The following is an 18,267-nucleotide window of genomic DNA, read 5'->3' on the forward strand; positions in this document are numbered from 1 at the left end:
ACAAGCCTTTCCCACATGGCTTATAAAAGACCCCTGAATGTGTCTGTTATAAAAGGCAATCCTGACTTTGCAGTCTGGTACCAGCTCTTTGAGAGTGGAAGAACTCATGGTTGATTGGCTTCTTGATTTCTTAATTTGATGAGTAGCCATTACAACCACTTCATGTGCTGATTGTGCCCTAATGAAAAACATAAGAGTTGAGTGAAGGGGCACAGAGCACACACACGCGCCTGCACGCACACACACACACACATACACACACAAAATGGAAATCATTGTATCATCTGCTAGTCCAATGTAATAGGTAATTTGTTCCACAGCAAAATTAAAATATTCCAACATTATTGAGTTGGCGCATATGAGTTTTCAGTTTGTAGAGGTTTGAATTGGTTTTAGAAATTGCAAGTAATAGTATATTAGGAAGCTTGGAATTTGATTTTGGCTCATAGCAGCTGAGCGGCACAGTGAGAAAGATGTTTCTGTTCTGCTGCAGCATGTCTCATCATAAAGATGGGTTTATATTCTGTATGTATCTAAGAGCACAGACTCCATCAGAATAATTCACATAAAGCAGCAGGGTGATATCCTCTCCCTCTCTCTCTAAAGTTGTATTTCATCTATCTAAATTAAGTTCCTATTCTTCCCTATAAGGCTTACACTGAGACCAATATAAACCTGATTTCAATGCAAACTTGCTCACAGGATAAATGTTGTTTTGTCGTCCAACAGGAGGATACAGATCACAACTACTACACATCAAAGACATACGGGCCTGCAGACCCAATGAGTAAGGACTTGTGGGTAAATATCGACCAGATGGACAAGGGAAAGGTGAAGATCCATGGGATTCTGTCCAACACACACAGACAAGCTGCGGTAAGAACAACACACTCAACATGTGACATGCATGGCTGGGCTGCTGTATGAGAGGAGACCACATGTTTCTTTGATGCTAAACGTCAGGCATGAACTAGTAAGGATGGTTCCTCAGTTTGGACTTGGTGTCCTGGCAAATTTTGATAAACTGCTTAAATGCTTCTCTGCAGTGTAGGGGGCTGCAGGTTTAAAAGCTCCCCTCCCTCTGCCTCTGCACAAGCAGGTGACCCATGTGAGGCGCATACTGATGAGGTCACACAAGGCTGCATTGGAGTGACTGGAGAGAGGGAGTGGGATGGCAGCAGGGCAGTCAGAGAGGCCACTTTGAAAAAAAGCACCCAGGGCAAACAAAGGCTGGTAAAGAGATAGAATGGAGTTCCACATTGTGCATTCTGCTCCTCTACCTTCAGTCATGTAATGATGGATTGAACCATACAAAGTGAGGCAAGCTATTCTTTTTTTTCAGCCAGAGAAGGGCCTGGCTAAAAGGCTTTTTTTCTAAATGGTATAAGAGGGAAGTAGGAGTTTTCTTAGACTTTGGCTCTGTCTGGAAAATCAATAAGTTGGATGTGAATGTGTCCCCTCCTCGGCCCCCCCTCTCTCTCAATTCAATGGCCAGTCAAGCAACAGAGAGCCAAAGGGAGATATGAAAAAAGAGATCTGGCTTGGATAATTTGATCGTAAGATTGAAGTGCAAACCAGCTGTGCTGAATCACATTCAGCCACTGTGTCAGCAAACTAACATTTGGGACAAACAGAGTTTAATATGATGGCAATTTGGTCTTGAAAAACTGTAAAACTGTGAGTACTGGAACAAGAATGGAGGGCGCTTCCATGCCAGCGTGTTGGCCTGGACACTGAAAACTATCAGCCAATAGGATCATAAAACAAAACACGCCGCAGAGGTCAACTTCATCACAACACCGCAGAGAAGTTAAGCTGTAGATTGGCTATTTTGTCCTGGTAATTGAGTGTGGTCTGCCACAGGATTACTCCCCCTGGTATAATCCAGGATCATGTACCATAGCTGCATGTTTACTGTGGACTTATTTTCGCTCCGTCTTCATAACATTTTGTGGTGGTACTATGTGAGGGTAGCATGTTCCCATGTGGGTAGTATAAATGACACACGGACCATGTTTTGAGGTAATGTAGATGAGCAAGTTGCTGTTTATTATGACCAAGAGTATTTTTTATGATACTCCTGTTTCTTAAAGCCCTTTATGCTATCTGTGTTAATTCCCATTCATCTTGTAGATAATATCTCCATTTGCTTGTCGTGGCCTAAAGAAGTGCTGTTGTTGCTCCATACAACAGTTTAAGGAGGTTGCTGGTACATAAGGAAAAATATACTGTCCAAGAGTGGAATGTGTGCCATAATATTTGGGCATTCATTGAATTTGGTCCCACTATACTCATTAATTAAAAAACGAATTTAACCTTTCATGTTTTCATGAAGACTTATGAATATTTTACTGAAAAGGAGAAAAGGAGAGAATATTATTTCTCAGACTTGACCAATGTTGAAATGTGATACAGGTCATAAATTATGTTTTTAATTTTTTAGAACCTTGACAGTCTTCCCAGGATTTATATTTTATTTCTAAGATTCATCTCGCAGACATTTCTGAAATGCCCTAAGGAGCAGAACAGGTATACCACAGGGCGCCTCTGGGTTTACTTTCCACATTTTTCGTCTGTCGAGAAGCCCAGTTGTTTTTAAGAGAAGAACAAAGTCTCTTTTCTCAGACTTCTCTTACCTCTGTCTTTCTGACCAAGGTCATCTGTCTGTTTTTCCCCTCACAGAGAGTAAATCTATCCTTCGATTTCCCTTTTTATGGACATTTCCTGCGTGAAATCACTGTGGCGACTGGTGGTAAGTGAACACTCTTCTTGGACTCTATTCTCTCCATAGTAGCTATTAGTCTTATTATTGGAAATATACTTGGCATATTAGACTGTACACAGACCGTTTTTATTGCTACAGGGTTTAGAGGGGGATGTAATAAGGTTTGTAAAATGAGTTTGGAGTACAGAGGCATTTATGCAGTGGAGAATAAAAAAGTGTATGTGTGTGTGCGTGTATGTCTATGTCTGTGTGTGTGTTTGATCCTTAGTGTACCTGTGTGTGTGTATGTGTATGTGTGTGTGTGTGTGTGTGTGACATATAGCTACATAGAGACCTTGCTCCTGAATATAACAAAGGGCCAAACAACAAGTTATTTATCTAGCCGTTTTTGCTGTGAAATTCCAGACCGGGCCAAAAGAACCGACTGAGAGGTTTTGAAAAGCCTCGTCTGGCACAAACCACAGTACAAAACCACCAACAACACTCAGCTCTACTGGCTAGGCAGTCAGCCTGGTACAAGCCCATTTACTGCTCTCACCTCCGCAGGATAGTCTGCTAGACTGGGGGAAAAAAAAAAACCCAAACCACTCCCAACACTCAGCAGCACCAGTTCCACACCAGAGTTTACTGGAAGAGAAGCCAGACCTGTATGGGTTTGGACTGGAAACAAGAGTGTCCCTGCCAAGCGCCCTAGTACACCCTGATAGAGACATGGAAGAGGAGGGGGGATATAAGAGGAATGATGAGGCACTTAGAAATCCTGACACACTGTGATCCTCTCTCTCTCTCTCTCTCTCTCTCTCTCTCTCTCTCTCTCTCTCTCTCTCTCTCTCTCTCTCTCTGTGATATGGGCACGTATGTGTGGGTTAGACACGTGACAAAGCAGACGTGTTTGCCAGAGTGTGCGAGGCAATTTTCCACTTGAGTCTTGACGGTGATACCACAACACCCCAACCGGCTATTATCACATCAAAGACTAAAGCCCAACTCTTACCCAACTATTTCAGCGATGCTGGGCTGTGTTTGACTGCCACTATAATAATAAAGAAATAAACCGCCGCGTCTCTTATCATCATTATCATCACAATGTGTAATTTTCCCACTTGATTCCTGATCGGCGGCCATGTACATGGTGCGTGAGAGCTAGCTTGCTGGTTGTCTTGGCTATAGCGGGCTGGATGCTAGCGACGAGGGATGAATTGGCTCACAGGCTGCTTGCAGCTAGCACCGAGGAGATAACGAGAATTTGCATTCCTCCAGACAGAGATAGAGGGATGAGGCCAGGGAGGAGAGGGTAAACTGAGGAGGAGGAGGCAGCTATCTGTCATTCGCAGGCCTCCAGAGCTTTGTCTCTGCGACGCCCTCCTCATATCCCTCCATTTCAGGGCCTATCAGTCGGCTCATCCTCCTCTCCCCATTGTCCCGTCTTTCCCGCAGCTTTCACAGCTGTCAGCAAGTCACTGTTTTCACTCTGGCGAATATTTTCCTTTTTTGCTACCCACCCTGGAACTCTGGAAGGAGAAGATAATGTCTTACCTGAGTCCTCATGTGACAAAAGAGCTGTGGAGTACATGTGAAGCTCAGAGACACCGAGACAGCACAGCAGCCAGCGCTCAAACACACCAACAGTGTCAGCCAGTAAGATGGCGGCTTGCATCCATGTTAGAAGTCCACAATCAAAGACCTGAACCAACTGATGACTCAATAACACGATAGGCCTTGTAGCGAGGCGGCAAGCTGTTTGTGGTTAATAGAGGGAGTTCGGTCAGTGTTGAGGAGTGTGTGTGTGACTTATGAAGTAGAGTTTGGGGATGTCAGTGGTGAAAAGTGATACGTGCTCTGACCACCCCCAGCTGTGTGGAGAGACCCAGCTGTGGGATGCTGTTTACTGGGCCAGCTGTCAAACCTCCCACTGGCCCCCTGTCAAAGCCCCTTTACCCCAGAACACACACACACACACACACACACACACACAAAAAAAACACACACATGCTTTTGAAGATCATTTTACAAATCATTTCTTCAACATTTCTTGGAGGTCTCAAGAATGATTTGAATAACAAAACTGTTATGTTAATTCAGAAAACTGAATTAAAAATGAACATTTTTATCAAATTAATGTCTTGATATTGTGGTACAATTGATTTGCAACCCCAAGAACTGATATGTAAATGAATCTAAGATACCAAATATACCAGAGCTGAGCAAGTGCATAACGTGTGAGACAGAGGGAGAGGCGTTTATGAAAGAGAGACAAAGAAAGAGAGAAAGATACTGTAAGTGAGGTGAGTGAATGCGAGAAATCTGCAACATCCTTTTTTTTTTTTTAAATTTTGGCGACATCTTTGTTGCTCAGCGCTCATTGCTGTGGTGTTTCTGCACTGCAATTCCCAGAAATCACCTGTCAATCAAACAGTGTGTCCATTACTGTGACGTCTTTCTCCTTGGATTCTCTGTTGATGAAGTTTGAGTTTCTGTCGGTGGCGCTCTTTTCTTTGTCTGCTCAGCCATGGTGGCTATCGCTGCTCATGCTAACTACCCAGTTCTTCTTCTGTTTATTCCAAACAAACCGAAAACATAAAACGCATCACTTCCTGTGCCTACCTACCAAATGTAAAAGCTTTCATGAACTGGGTATAGGTTGAATCACTGTTGTTTTGTATCAGTCAGCGATAGAGCGAAGCAAAACATTTAATTTATATGAAAATGTACTTTTAAAGACAGAGAGCAAAATAGTGAGTGTGAGTGTGCGTGCGATCCAGTCCTGGCTGTTCCCGGCCACAGGACAGCTGTGATAAACTAGAAAATCTCCAGTAAATTAAACACAGCTCAGTATGAGGGAACAAAGAACTTGTCTAAACACAATGTCCAATAAAATGAAGCTTTAGTCCAATGCGACTGCTAATTCCCGCTCGTGTTTTCCTTGGATATACACAGCCCGGCACTTTTGGATAGCGGCACACATAAACACACCTTGTCAAGGAAAGAATTATCTGTCTTTTATCCCTCCCAGCCATCAGCCCTTTTAAGCTCTCTCTCCTTCCCGCCGCCTTAAAACCCGACACCCCCCCACCCCCCTTAAACTCCTCTCCATTATTTTGTCTCCTCTATCTTTCTCATTCCCTTTTCTCTTCTCTCCTTCTGTATCTATTGTTTCCCCCCTGAATCCCTCCCCGCTCTTCCGTCCGGTTTCCCTCTGCTGTAAGTGATGGCCATAATGAATGAACTGGCTCTCTATTGAGTGCCCCATGGCTCTCCACTCTTTAGTGTATTGAGAGGCTGTCCGATTTTCTTTAGACTGTCAGATAAGTTGTATTGTGTTAGCAAGAGATTGCTGGAAAAGCACTATGGAGAATGCAGAGACAGAAATAAAAACCCTAGGCCCGTAGAGCATTTTGTGTGTATGTGTGTGTGTGTTTGGTTGGGTCTTTTCTTTATGCGTTTTCGGAAATTGAAAGGGAAAGGGAAAATAGCAAAGTGGGCAAAACAAGGCGTAGCCGAGAGAAAGAGTGAGAGAGATAAAAACGTGCTTGAACCGATGTTGGGTAAACATGAGATGAGATGGAATGCGGCGACTGATTCAGAGGAAGTCATTTGTGTCGAACCCGCTGTGTGCCGCGAGGATCAGATAAAGGATGAGGAAGGGCCGACGCGGCGCCGCACACACGTGCTGCAGCTGCACCACCAGCACCACCAGGGCTTCAGTCTACAGCCCTCTGTCTCATCTTGCTCTTGCACTTACAGTATGTTTAGTTAGTCGATTATTGAGTCCTAACATCGTAATTTTCTTAAAATAAGTGAAAAAATCTGCCAATGGGGTTAGATAATTTCACTTCTTTCCAGTGCAAATCAATTTGTTTCAAGAATTTTGTAGAATCAAGTGTCATTTTCTTGACAGTAGTGCAGTGATCTGCCTTATTCTGACTTGCTTCAAGATGTTGACGCTCATTTCTAGAAAATTCCTGAAAGAAGTGAAACTGCATTGGAAACAAGTGGAGTTATCTTTTTCTCTTGGTTTAAGAAAAATAAGATTTGAAGGCTGAATATGAGACTAAATGACTTGTTAAGATGGACTTATTTTTGTGTCCTCTTCACATCCATATGCCATAACATAACATATGGCTTTAGGTGGATGCTTTCATCTACTGTGCTGTGTTTGTGTACTGGAAGCGCCGTGAGTGCGTACATTTTTAGTACAGGCTGCTCCGGTGGGAATAAAACGAAGCCTGCTCTACCCATTGAGCCATACAGGACCATACCCCTTATCTTGTTCGCCCTTCTTCCAGGTAGAGTGCTCTACAGTCGAGAAACAAACTAGATAAAGTCGAGTCTCCCCTCCTCCTCCCTCCTCCTGCCCCTCCTCCTCTCTGTATGTGTGCTGACAGTGTTCGATATAGAGGTAATTCTGAGCAGTGAGGTCTTTAAAGGCGAGATTGAGTCTCCCCATGCTCTGCTCCTGGCCTCCAATGTGATAGATGTCTTTTTATTGCCGTTCTACTGTATGTGAAGACATATGGTGACAGGAAATGAGAGTTCATTGGCTCGGCCTCAGTGAGACCTTTCCCCAAAATTTGCTTTTTTTGTTTTGCTCAGCAAAGTTTTTCACACGTAACCCTCAGGCAGTCATTTTTTACATTTCTCTTGAATGTCCTTGTGAGCAGAATGATCAGTTAGCTAGAGAATGATTTCCTTACTTTGTGTTGATTGATGGTTTTAGTGTAATATGATATACAATACACAAAAAATGTTCATCTTATAGACCAAATGAGGTGAAAAATGACTTTTCCACATTGTTAGCTAATTGTCCATGTCCTAATATATGCCAATTTAACAATACGTGGCAAAAGATTTACAAAACTTAATTTTCTCATATTTTTATATCAATACCTCCTTTTCCTTCCTGGAAAACGCCATATTTGTGGTGGGTCTACCAGTAGGCATACATGAAGATCCCAATCAATAATATCAACAGAGATTTTCATCAATCTATACCAATTTATTATTGATTTTCATTTTTTTTGTGTCTTTAAAGCAATAGAAAAATTATGCTAGTGGGTTGCAATACTTTCACCTGTTTCCAATTCCTATGTTTAATAATGTTTTAAGAATCTTTTTGAAACAAGTGGCAATTGACAAGCAGTTGAAAAACAACAGATCAGTCCACTTCATGATTTTCTTACTTTATTCAAGAAAATTCTTCAAACAAGTTGATTTGCATTGGAGTGATGTCATATAAGTGAAATGATCTCACCTTGTTGGCAGAGTTTAACATTTGTTCAAAGACAAACATGATTTTAAGACTCAGAATAAATGACTTGTTAAGAGGGATATTTTTGCAATTCAGGCAAAACCGGAGTGGGATGAATCTTCAATGAATCTTCAGATAACAGCTGACTCTGCTACTCTTTGCTGTCAGTGGGGAAATTAAGACGCTGTTTGTTTCTGTCGTCAGTGTAAATTTTTATGCAACGAGCGTTCCCTTGTGATGAATAGTGGGCGTTTTTCTCCTTTTCTGGAGTCCATTAATAACCACGCTTACAGGCTGCTAAGTGATGCAGCTCTAGTTTGTGTTGATTGAGCGTGTCTCTCTCAGCAGATAGATCTATTGGTGCTTTGCTGAAGGGACATATAAATAGCCAAGTTAACATAATGACTTTTTGTTGTTATACTCTCTTTTGTTAGCATCCATTGATGATGTCAAATGAAAACACATACACACAAACACAGGGGGAGAAAGAGTGGACACCAGTAGAGTGTGTGAGTTTGACAGGGAGAGCAATAGGAAGAGTCCCACAGCCTCATGACATGTTAGATCCCAAGATCATATATAAGTGACTGCACACTCAGCATATCCTTTGAAGATTTGCTCTTCTGTTTTTATGGAACAGAGTAAGCTAATTAATCAGCATCGCCGGCTGAAGCAGGGAAGCAGCCTGTGGCGCTGGGCCAGAGACGGAGAGAGAGAGAGATGATTGGTGCGGGTTAATGAGCAGCTTTTAACATTGGACCTGGGGCAGACCTGATATTGTCTTCTTACAAGATACGGGGTAACAGCTAGACCGAGAGGAAGCAAGGGGGGAAGAAAGGAATGAAAGAAGGGAAGGAGAGTCCTTAAAGGAAAAATCCACCCTAAAACATTTGATCCGTGTTAACAGTTATTGATGTACCTTGCATTTCTGGGCCCATTTTGTTTTTTGGTGGTGTATTTTTCTTATTCCAATGGATAATTGGCCAAATATAGAAGACATCCAGCATAGAAGAGGCAGAGAGACCAGCTTCTCCACTGACAGCAGCCTCAATAGACCAGAAAGTAAATTACAACACTTCTAGACAAAATAACTCTTGGAACATCACATATTGATCATATTTGACAGTGTAAGAGTATCCAAGAGTGGATTTTTCCTTTAGACTACACCATAGCACAGACCTTTGCAGTACTTGATGTACATAGAGTTACATGCTGTGTGTTTTCTCCTTTTCTCCCTCAGGCTTCATCTATACGGGTGATGTGGTCCATCGGATGCTAACAGCTACACAGTACATCGCTCCCCTAATGGCCAACTTTGACCCAAGTGTCTCCAGAAACTCCACGGTCATCTACTTTGACAATGGTAACAGCAGCATACCCCTAATATTGTGTTCATATGGTTCCTCCTAACTTATTTCTACACATGTGTATGACTGAGTTTGGCTTCAAATCATCTGCTGATTAACTGAATTCACAAATGGAGAGTTTCACTTCAAAATGAGATGCGCCATTTGAAAGTTTGACATCAATTTACACAAAATGATTGTTGTCTTGAAACTAAAGCACATTATAGCTTATTTTTCAAGTTATGAGTCATCTTCAGACTTTTGCTTACAAAATAGTTATGTTTTGGATTATAGAATCATTTGTACTTTTGAAATAATGACTGATAAATCCAAAACCAATACACAGCATTTTGGAATGAAACCCCCCCATAAGCTCCTTAACGTTCCCCTGAGTTCCTCTTACCCTCCTCAAACTAAATTGATGTTCTTCTTCACTGTCCTTGATGAAAACCCATCCCATACCTCTCCTGAGCCATCTGTGATGTGTGGTTATCCATCATGCCAGTCACCGCTGTCTAATCCCTCTGCAGCACAGTGACTGACCAACTGTGTGACCTTCTGCAGTGGAGCTCATCAGACTTTACCCATACTGGCAGCCGATCGATGCTCGGCCGGCCTGCTCCTCGCCACACTGTCCATCAGTCAATGGAACTGCCAATGCAGTATAAGCGCTGTATGGTCTGTTGTGAGACTCAGTACCGACTAAAAATTACAGAAAGTACAGATATTGAACAATCCCATGGCGTTTGTTCTGAATGTGCAAATAGGATTGTAGGAGTTGTGTGAAAATTTACAGCTACGGTGTGAAGATTCATCTTTCAAGTTAAATTTTCACAATAATGGAACTTTGACTTCCTTTTATTAATTAGAAAGTGCTAAATAAAGAATAGACATGACTGGTAGAAAATTATTTTCTGTGCTGTTAACCATCACAAGGTTTGAAAGCACATAATTATAGAGTGAAGTGTCTCACACCTAAACCGACTCACGGCAATTTGACTGTTGAAGCTCATGGCACCATGGCGACAGCGCCATGGTAAAAATGCCACTTAAAGGGCTGCATAACGTCTTTAACACTCAGAGTTTTTATCACAACTAAAGAACACTGCTGTGACATAGATTCATTTCACCAGAGAGACATTTCTGAGTTTATTAATAGATTAATTTCACGTCTAAAAAAAACACTGTTGAAGTCCTGTCTTGACAAAAAATGACTTGTTCCTATAGGGTGGGCTGGTGGGAAAGAGCTGGATTTGTTTTGTTTTCACTTCATACAGCATGTAAGCCGTTTAGGGGAATTAGAAACAAGGCCAGTGTGTGCTGTGTGCACTCCTCCTCACCCACTCTGTATTTTTAGCCAGGAAGCCCCAGATAGCATGGCAGCCTCCCCTCCTGAACGCAATGCATTTAAAATAGGCACAGGACTTAAATTAGGCCTAACTTATAGTGCTGACTGACTGAGCACGCAGCACCATGAAGTTGTAGCCATTTAGCACTCTGTCCCCTCTGTTTTATCTTCCCTGCTTCCCTCCTAACTCTCTTCCTTAATGCATTACACCAATCCTTCTCTTTTCCTTACTCTCCATCCAAACACTCAAAATAGAGTGGCTGCGTATTTGCTGCCCTTCACACTACAGTTGCAAAGTGCCTTTATTGGCCACTCTATTTTGATAATGAAGTAATCTGAGCAGATTACTGTAACTGTAGCCTGGCCCCAGACTAGTTATATTTGTGCCATCTCCCCTGATAATATTAGTCACATGGCATTAAATATCAGTGACAGACCAGGTCCTGGCTGCCATGGCTCTGAATCCGTCCTTTCACCCGGGCCATGCAACATCTACAGCCAGTGCCAGCGGCCCTCTGCCTGCCAGATGTGAATTATTATGGGGGTTTCCTGTGGCAGTAGACGCCTGTGCGCTCTGAGCTGTCGGCAGAGCAGCTAAATCTTGTCTTTACTTTGGATGGAGAGGCGCTCCGGCTGTGTGACGGAAAAATTGATTAGTTGTGTTAACAAACCTTTATTGCCCTGGTGCCCAGCCAAATGACTAGCTGGGAGGGGGAATGGCTTTCACGTCGATAGGCTCTCCAAAGTCCACACTAAATCAAAATAGCTTTAAGAGTAATGTGAGGCCCGCTGTCTGGGAGGTAAAGCTGGATGCCGTGTGAGTCTGGTTCTGAGCTGGCAGGTCCCCAAATGTTGATAAGACTACACCTAATGATGACTCTGTGTGGTCATGTTGGATTCCAAATGTGTGGTTTCTTGTGGTTTAAAGGATAATACCGGTATTTTTTTTAAGTTTGTGCCAGTCGTCCTCCTTTACATTATTCCACAGTCAGCATAGTTGATATCAGGGCTCGTTTTCCTCCCTTCAGAAGAAACCATTTGCTGCCATTCATTCTTGTACAGTACGAAAAACAACTTCCACAAATTTGAAAATTGCCCAAGCTGGATCACCCATCACAGTAAACATGAAGCCTATATTTGGTTTTGTCAAAGTTTCAGTTTTATTGCTATTTCATTGTGCCCGAGTGTTTTCGTATCGGTGCACACACTGCATCACGCTCTTCCTCCTGTCAATCACCTGACACCCACAGGAAGAAATGGAAGTCTTTGCCAGGAAATAATCTCTCGAAAACATGTTGCCTTACTAACTTTATAGTCACATCCATGTCTTCTTATTTGGAACATTTTTGTTAGCCGGGAGTTAGCAGTTAATTTGAAACTACCGTGATGTTTGTATTTTAAAAATGAAAAACAAGTAAATGTTGAATCTAATATGATTTAATTAGCTACTGCATGTGTTGCAAAATGATTAGAGCAAATGAAAACTAGATGTAAACAGAAGTAAATGGGCCACAAGTCTAAATGACACCGGTATTGTGCTTTAATTCGGGTGATTCTGCGTATCCTGTGTGGTTAATGTGTGGTTCTGTGTGATAATAATTGGCTGTATGTGTTTCATTGTGGTTCTGATTGTGGTTCTGATTGTGGTTCCTCTAGGTACGGCTCTGGTGGTGCAGTGGGACCACGTCCACCTACAGGACAACTACAACCTGGGCAGCTTCACCTTCCAGGCCACACTGCACAACGACGGCAGGATCGTCTTCGCATACAAAGAGGTCAGAGCTCATTCATTCATTTCATTCCTCGTTTTTCTTCATCTTCTATACACTACCAGTCAAAGGTTTGGACACACCTGATTGAATGCACTATGTTTTTCATTATCTTGAAGCCATTTTGATCTAAAGGCTTATGCTTAAACGCTTGAAATTTGTTTCTTAGACAAATATAAACAGTGAATTCTATGCCTATGTATGAATTTCTTTCCAAAGCCTTTGCCTTTCCATCAAGGCAAAAGGCGGCTACTTTAAAGAATCTAAAATATAAGATAGTTTTGATTTGTTTAACACTTTTTTGGTCACTGCATTATTCCATTTGTGTTATTTCATAGTTTTGATGTCTTTACTATTATTCTAAAATGTGAAAAATAGTAAAAAATAAAGAAAAATGCGTCCAAACTTTTGACTGGTAGCGTATGCTTCCCTGTTTCCTCTTCAATCTCAGTCATTTGCTCAGTCAATATATTTCTAACTCGCTGGCCCTCTCTCCTCTCGACTTAATCCGTCTTTCTCATTCCCAATCTCTCTTAACTCTCCCAAACGCCTCTTGCTGTCTTTCTAAATGTCTCAGTCACTTCTAACACTTAGCGCAGTCGTTTGCCCCCGTCCTTCACTGGAGTCGGGAAAGTAAAGCTCTGTGTTCGTGAGCCTCTGTTTTCACTCTGGGCATTTTAATGTGACGCCACCATGACTGACAAAATAATGAGTTTCACGATGGGCGCTGCCTAAGAAAATATTACTTAATGTCCTCATACTGTTTCCATATGCTTGATTTGGTTGTAGCAATATTTGAAATGATGTCGCAGGTTTTGGATCACTGCAACATCTGTGCATATGAGAGAGATTATAAGATGTCATGATGGTATCTATTAAAAAAATTTTAAAAAGCGTGGAAAAACAACTAAATTGAAAAGAGGAAAAGGAGCCAGGCATGAAGACTAATTTGGGGCAGAGATTATAGAGTGTGAAATCATCGAATCATCATGTATCATAATTGTAATGGTCATAATTTTCAGCCCAGGTTCTTTTATGACTGAATGCCCTTTTATAATATATTTTCCTGTGTTATTAGAAGAGCTGGGGCAAAAGCTGCCGGAGTTTGCCGCTAATAAATATTTCATGACACATTCTATTATTGTTCTGAAAAAAACAACCTGACCATTATGTGTAATTGGAGTCATTACATGAACCTCGCTGACTGCAAGCCTTGTTAAGTAGAGTTGAGCTGATCCGCCATCTCATCTTTCCTTTCAAGTTTTCGGCCCAATCACTGCGTACTTCTCTGTAGCTTAACTCTTCTCTCTCCTCTCCTGCAAATATCATGTAAAAAAAAAAAACAGTACATCAACTTCAAAGCTGCTTTAACTTGGATAGTCTATGAATGCCAGGGCTTCTCAGTCTCTCCACAAGCTGGTTTGGTTTGTCTGCCTCAGATTCGACACACATTCATTTGAGCCTCTGTTTTGGTCTATTTTCTCTGAGATGAGTCAATCCTCACAAAGTTGTTTCCTGTGTGTGTGTGTGTGTGTGTGTGTGTGTGTGTGTGTGTACATGCCTGACTCTTCATGTTAGCCTCTGTTTTGTTTTGATCTATCATTTCTCACAATGTTTTTGTGCATTTAGTATTTCATCCTCAGTCTCCTGCAAGTGCATTCACTTGTGTGTGTGTGTGTGTGTGTGTGTGTGTGCATCCATCCGTTAATCCGCCTATCCATCACCCACCATCCATCACCCTATCTATTCATCTATCTGTGTTTTTTTGTGTGTGCATGCGTGCATGTCTGTTCACATGCATATGTATGTGTATATGTGTGTATGTGTGACCCAACAGTAGCAACCGTTTAAAATGCTCATTCAGTGAACCGTAGATAGCGACATGCTGATTGAGGTTGCATCATACCTTAAATCCCTTAACCCGTTCCTATGGGAATAGTAATAACTTGGTTGAATTGTCAGTGCTGTCAGACCGGTGCGGCCTGCTCCTATTCTCCAGCCACTCCAGACAGACCGGCCTGGCCCTGGTAATTGATTTTCCCTGCTTCTATTTCAGATCCCCATTGAAGTGTCACAGATCAGCTCCGTCAATCACCCAGTCAAGGTGGGCCTGTCTGATGCCTTTGTGGTGGTCCACCGGATCCAACAGATACCCAGTGAGTCTCAAACACACCATTCTGTCTCACAATCTGCTTTAATTCTTTTATAGTGGGGTTTTTGAGCCACCCAAATCGCTCTGATTGTTTTGTATCATAGTCTTTTTATTTACCCTTTAAGCCGGGTCTCGTAGCCAGAGATCCGGGGTTCAGCCTTGTCTGTTTCGCTTCAGCTCCAGCTGTCGCCACCTCTTCTCCAACACAACTCTGTTCCACCTCTCACAGTGGTGGGTACAGCTGTGGGCGCAGCTCCAGATCTGCCTCTTGCTTTTGCTTTTGAGTTCCTCCAATTTAGGCCTATTAAAGTTAAAATAACCCCGAGCAAAGGGGCGAAACTTCAAGCCTTTTCATCCACAGTCAGACTCTCTCTCTGGGGCTCTTTATTTAAAGTCTGCCACAATAATGAGTTGTCAAAAAATGATTTATTCAGTAATTTAAACTGTGTGTTGATTGCTTGTGTGAAACTTGGATAGCATCTATTTGTCACACTTAATATCTTATAACTGTTATTCAGTATCAGAAGAGCTTTTTTCCTCCTTCACTTGGCGTCTTTATGTTGAGTGGGATGGGGGAAGTGATACTTATGACGAAATATGTGGTGAGAATGATATTTGTAATTTTGGTTTTAGAGTAATACGACCCTCCAAATCACCAGTTCCCTAGAGGGGCAGGAGTTTCTGAATTGGACATTGTTTCCTGATTTGTCTGAAAGCTTTTTGTGCAGAATCTCTCTCCAGAAGACTGCCGTTGGCATTTAGAGTTCTGCATCTTGAATCTGTGAACTCTTATTCTTTATAAATCAAGCTGTCTTTGATGCCTCTGACTCAGCATGACGAAGCCAATGTCTCCGGCTGCTTGGTTAGGGAGCGATGAAGTCCTGGATGGATGGCAGATTGAGACTCGGTTTTAGTGCTGAATGTGAAAGATGACTCAGAGAGGACTGTGTTTTCTCCTCCTACCCCTTGGACCCTTTTCTGCTCTGATAGTCCACCTCAAATGACCGCTGTGCTGATTCTGCTTCCCAAGAAACCTGACTGCTGAATACACCTCAATCCTCTTTGGGTTAGAGCCAAAACAACCCACACAGGACTCCTTCAGAAGCAAACAAAAAGCTAAAACAGTCATTGTCTTGCTTTCATCTGCATATATTGCATTGAATACAGATGATGGGCGAATATTTGAAACAGAAAATTGAAAAGAAAATGTCCTGGTTATTGCTAAGACTTCCTGCAGTCACTGTAAACAAAACCTGAACTCTTGCAACAGCCGAAACAAAGAGGGCTTTGTGTTTTTTCTGTGCATAGACAATGTGATATTTGCAAAGTGCATACGTTCATGTCCATGTCTGAAGGGAAAGGGCAGTATTTGCATCTTGCATCTGTCATTCAAAAGGGCTTGACATGCCCCATGAGTAATATGACATAGCTTCTGTCTAGAAAGCAAATCATGCAGCAGCTACAATCAGAGCTCCTTTGAATGATAGGTGCAGAAATGGTAGCACCCTGCAAAGGAATCCAATCCATATCTTTCACCTTTTTGACCTGTTAAGATTCAGGAAATGACAGAAAAAGAGGCCTTCTAAGATGGGAAAGGCCTAACTTTGAGAAAGAGGATGAATCAGCAGTTTCTGTGGAGAACTAGAAAGCCAAGGTAGTTCACTCCTCAGTCAGTGCCTCCGATCCCACAACCAGCAGGTACAAGTTGATGGCTGCTGCTGCTGCAGTTATCGATTACTGTGTGACCTTGAGTTTCACTCCCAGTCTTGCGCTCAGCATACAGAAATCTGGGGTGGGAAACGCTGCTGCTCTGAGGGGAATTTTTGTAGAGAAATTTAATTATTGCATCTGGACACAATGTGTTTGTTATTCCTAAATAGCTTGCCTTGAACTATTTCAGATCTCATTTTGAAGGGGATCATGTTGATGAAGAAAGATGTTTTGACAAATTTTTTACATCTATATTACCATGTCATATATCAAAGCAGTTAGTCAGGTTTATAAATATTATCTGATTGTTGGGGTTAGTTTTGACATCCTGAGCATATTAATCCTTCACCTTAACCTTCAGAAGGCATGTCAACTCAATAAAGTGTCTCTGCAGCCAATTACCGTATACCAGCCAGGGCACACAGCGAGAAAGGGACATTTTTAACCCACTTTAGCTTCATCTAGGATTAAAAGCTCAAATAAAACATTTTATGCTATCTCCAGGCAAAGCAGGCCCACTGCCCAGCCAGTAAAAGGAGATGCACAGAGAAGATTTGTGGGTGTCCTGGGGCCAGGGCGCCTAATTAGAAGGTCAGGTGGTAGTGCACTTCCTATGTGACGACCCAGGCTTTAATATCCTTTCCTAAGGCCAGCTTATGCATTATCAGTCACAGTGCATTATTCTTAAGATGAGTTTATCAAGCGCAAACCACCTCCTCTTTTTTCATACCTTGCCCGCCTGCTTACCTGCCTATACCAGGCCCAGTCTGATGATTTAATTATTATTATTAAACTGGATTCATATTCTGATTCCCAGCAGGAAGATATCAAGTATATAGGTGGTGCTTCTGTCTGTTTTGTTTCCATTTTCAGGTTTTTTAAAATTTCTTTAAGTTCATGTTCAGTAAACACAAATCCATCTAATTCATCTAATCACCAGCAGAACTGAAAGAAAACAAAAAGGGATTTAATATGTTGGAGATATCAAAGAGCCATGACTGGAATTGTGAGGTTAAGAAAGAGAGCGGTGCAGAAGTAAAAGGACACAGTTTTCCCCGTCTTTAGTGTGGCTGATTGAGCACAGTGTGACATTTTCTGTAACATTTCGTGTAGCAGTAATAACAGCCAGAGCGCTGCTTGATGAGAGGGCAACGAGAGCCTGCCTGGGTGTTTGTCCCTCCACCAGATTTGGGCTGCCGTATTTTTTCACCATTGATTTTTAACTCTAGGTCTTGACATCACATTTCCATTGATTTCCATCCAATTCTCTGAGGTGGATGAATAAGCAATAAGAGGCTGCCTGGTTTTTCATACCTTATCAAAGAAAGTCTGTCAGTACCAGTATTTCTCCATTACATTTTTTCATCTTAGAGAATGATGATTGTGTATGTGCATTATGTTCCCTGAATGTGCCTTTAATTTGATTATGGGCTAATTAACCCTCTTGTGCATAATTGATGACACACTTTTGTAAATCCCCCTTTGTTTAATAGTATTGGTGGAAGGTAGCTAAATCCTCATTAGGGCTTGTTTATGTTGCGGCTGAGACAGAGCTATAATTGCTCTGATTTGCAGCTTCCTTCCACCTCCAGACTAGAGGCCAGCCTGGCTATAGAGCCTCCCCACATAGCAACAGCCTTGGGCTGGGTGACTGACCCTCCTCTGGCCCCTGCACCATGTCATTAAGCACCAGATAATCCCATTGCTAGAGGCAAGAGGAAGCCAGGGAAGGAGAGGAGGGAAAGGAAGGGCAATCATATTCTCAGGTTAGTCCTAGCTGGCTCCCATTTGTTGCTTTGATCAGTTGTCCTGTGTCTAATCCAACCAAGCAGGTCAGCAGGCAAGAAACACCATGTCATCACGAGCGCAACACTATAGGAAGGATTAACAATTAGATCCCAGACCAAAACTCATCCAAGCAAGCAAATACTAACCTTGAGTACTGGTAACTTTGAAACTGCATCAGTAA

The 18,267-nt window shown here is 42.1% G+C and overlaps 1 protein-coding gene across 1 annotated transcript in view; it reads left to right on the forward strand.

The window, feature by feature from the left end:
• The window catches only part of plxdc2b (plexin domain containing 2b), a 76,616-nt gene that overhangs the window by 38,742 nt on the left and 19,607 nt on the right, over positions 1-18,267 (forward strand). Inside the window, exons 3-7 of the mRNA XM_071912086.2 lie at positions 730-876; positions 2,683-2,752; positions 9,214-9,336; positions 12,324-12,442; positions 14,493-14,592. Coding sequence (XP_071768187.1) covers positions 730-876; positions 2,683-2,752; positions 9,214-9,336; positions 12,324-12,442; positions 14,493-14,592 — 559 coding nt within the window. The remainder of the gene's footprint in view (positions 1-729; positions 877-2,682; positions 2,753-9,213; positions 9,337-12,323; positions 12,443-14,492; positions 14,593-18,267) is intronic.

The sequence above is a fragment of the Centroberyx gerrardi genome, chromosome 22 (assembly GCF_048128805.1).
Source record: "Centroberyx gerrardi isolate f3 chromosome 22, fCenGer3.hap1.cur.20231027, whole genome shotgun sequence".
Taxonomy (NCBI): Eukaryota; Metazoa; Chordata; class Actinopteri; order Beryciformes; family Berycidae; genus Centroberyx; species Centroberyx gerrardi.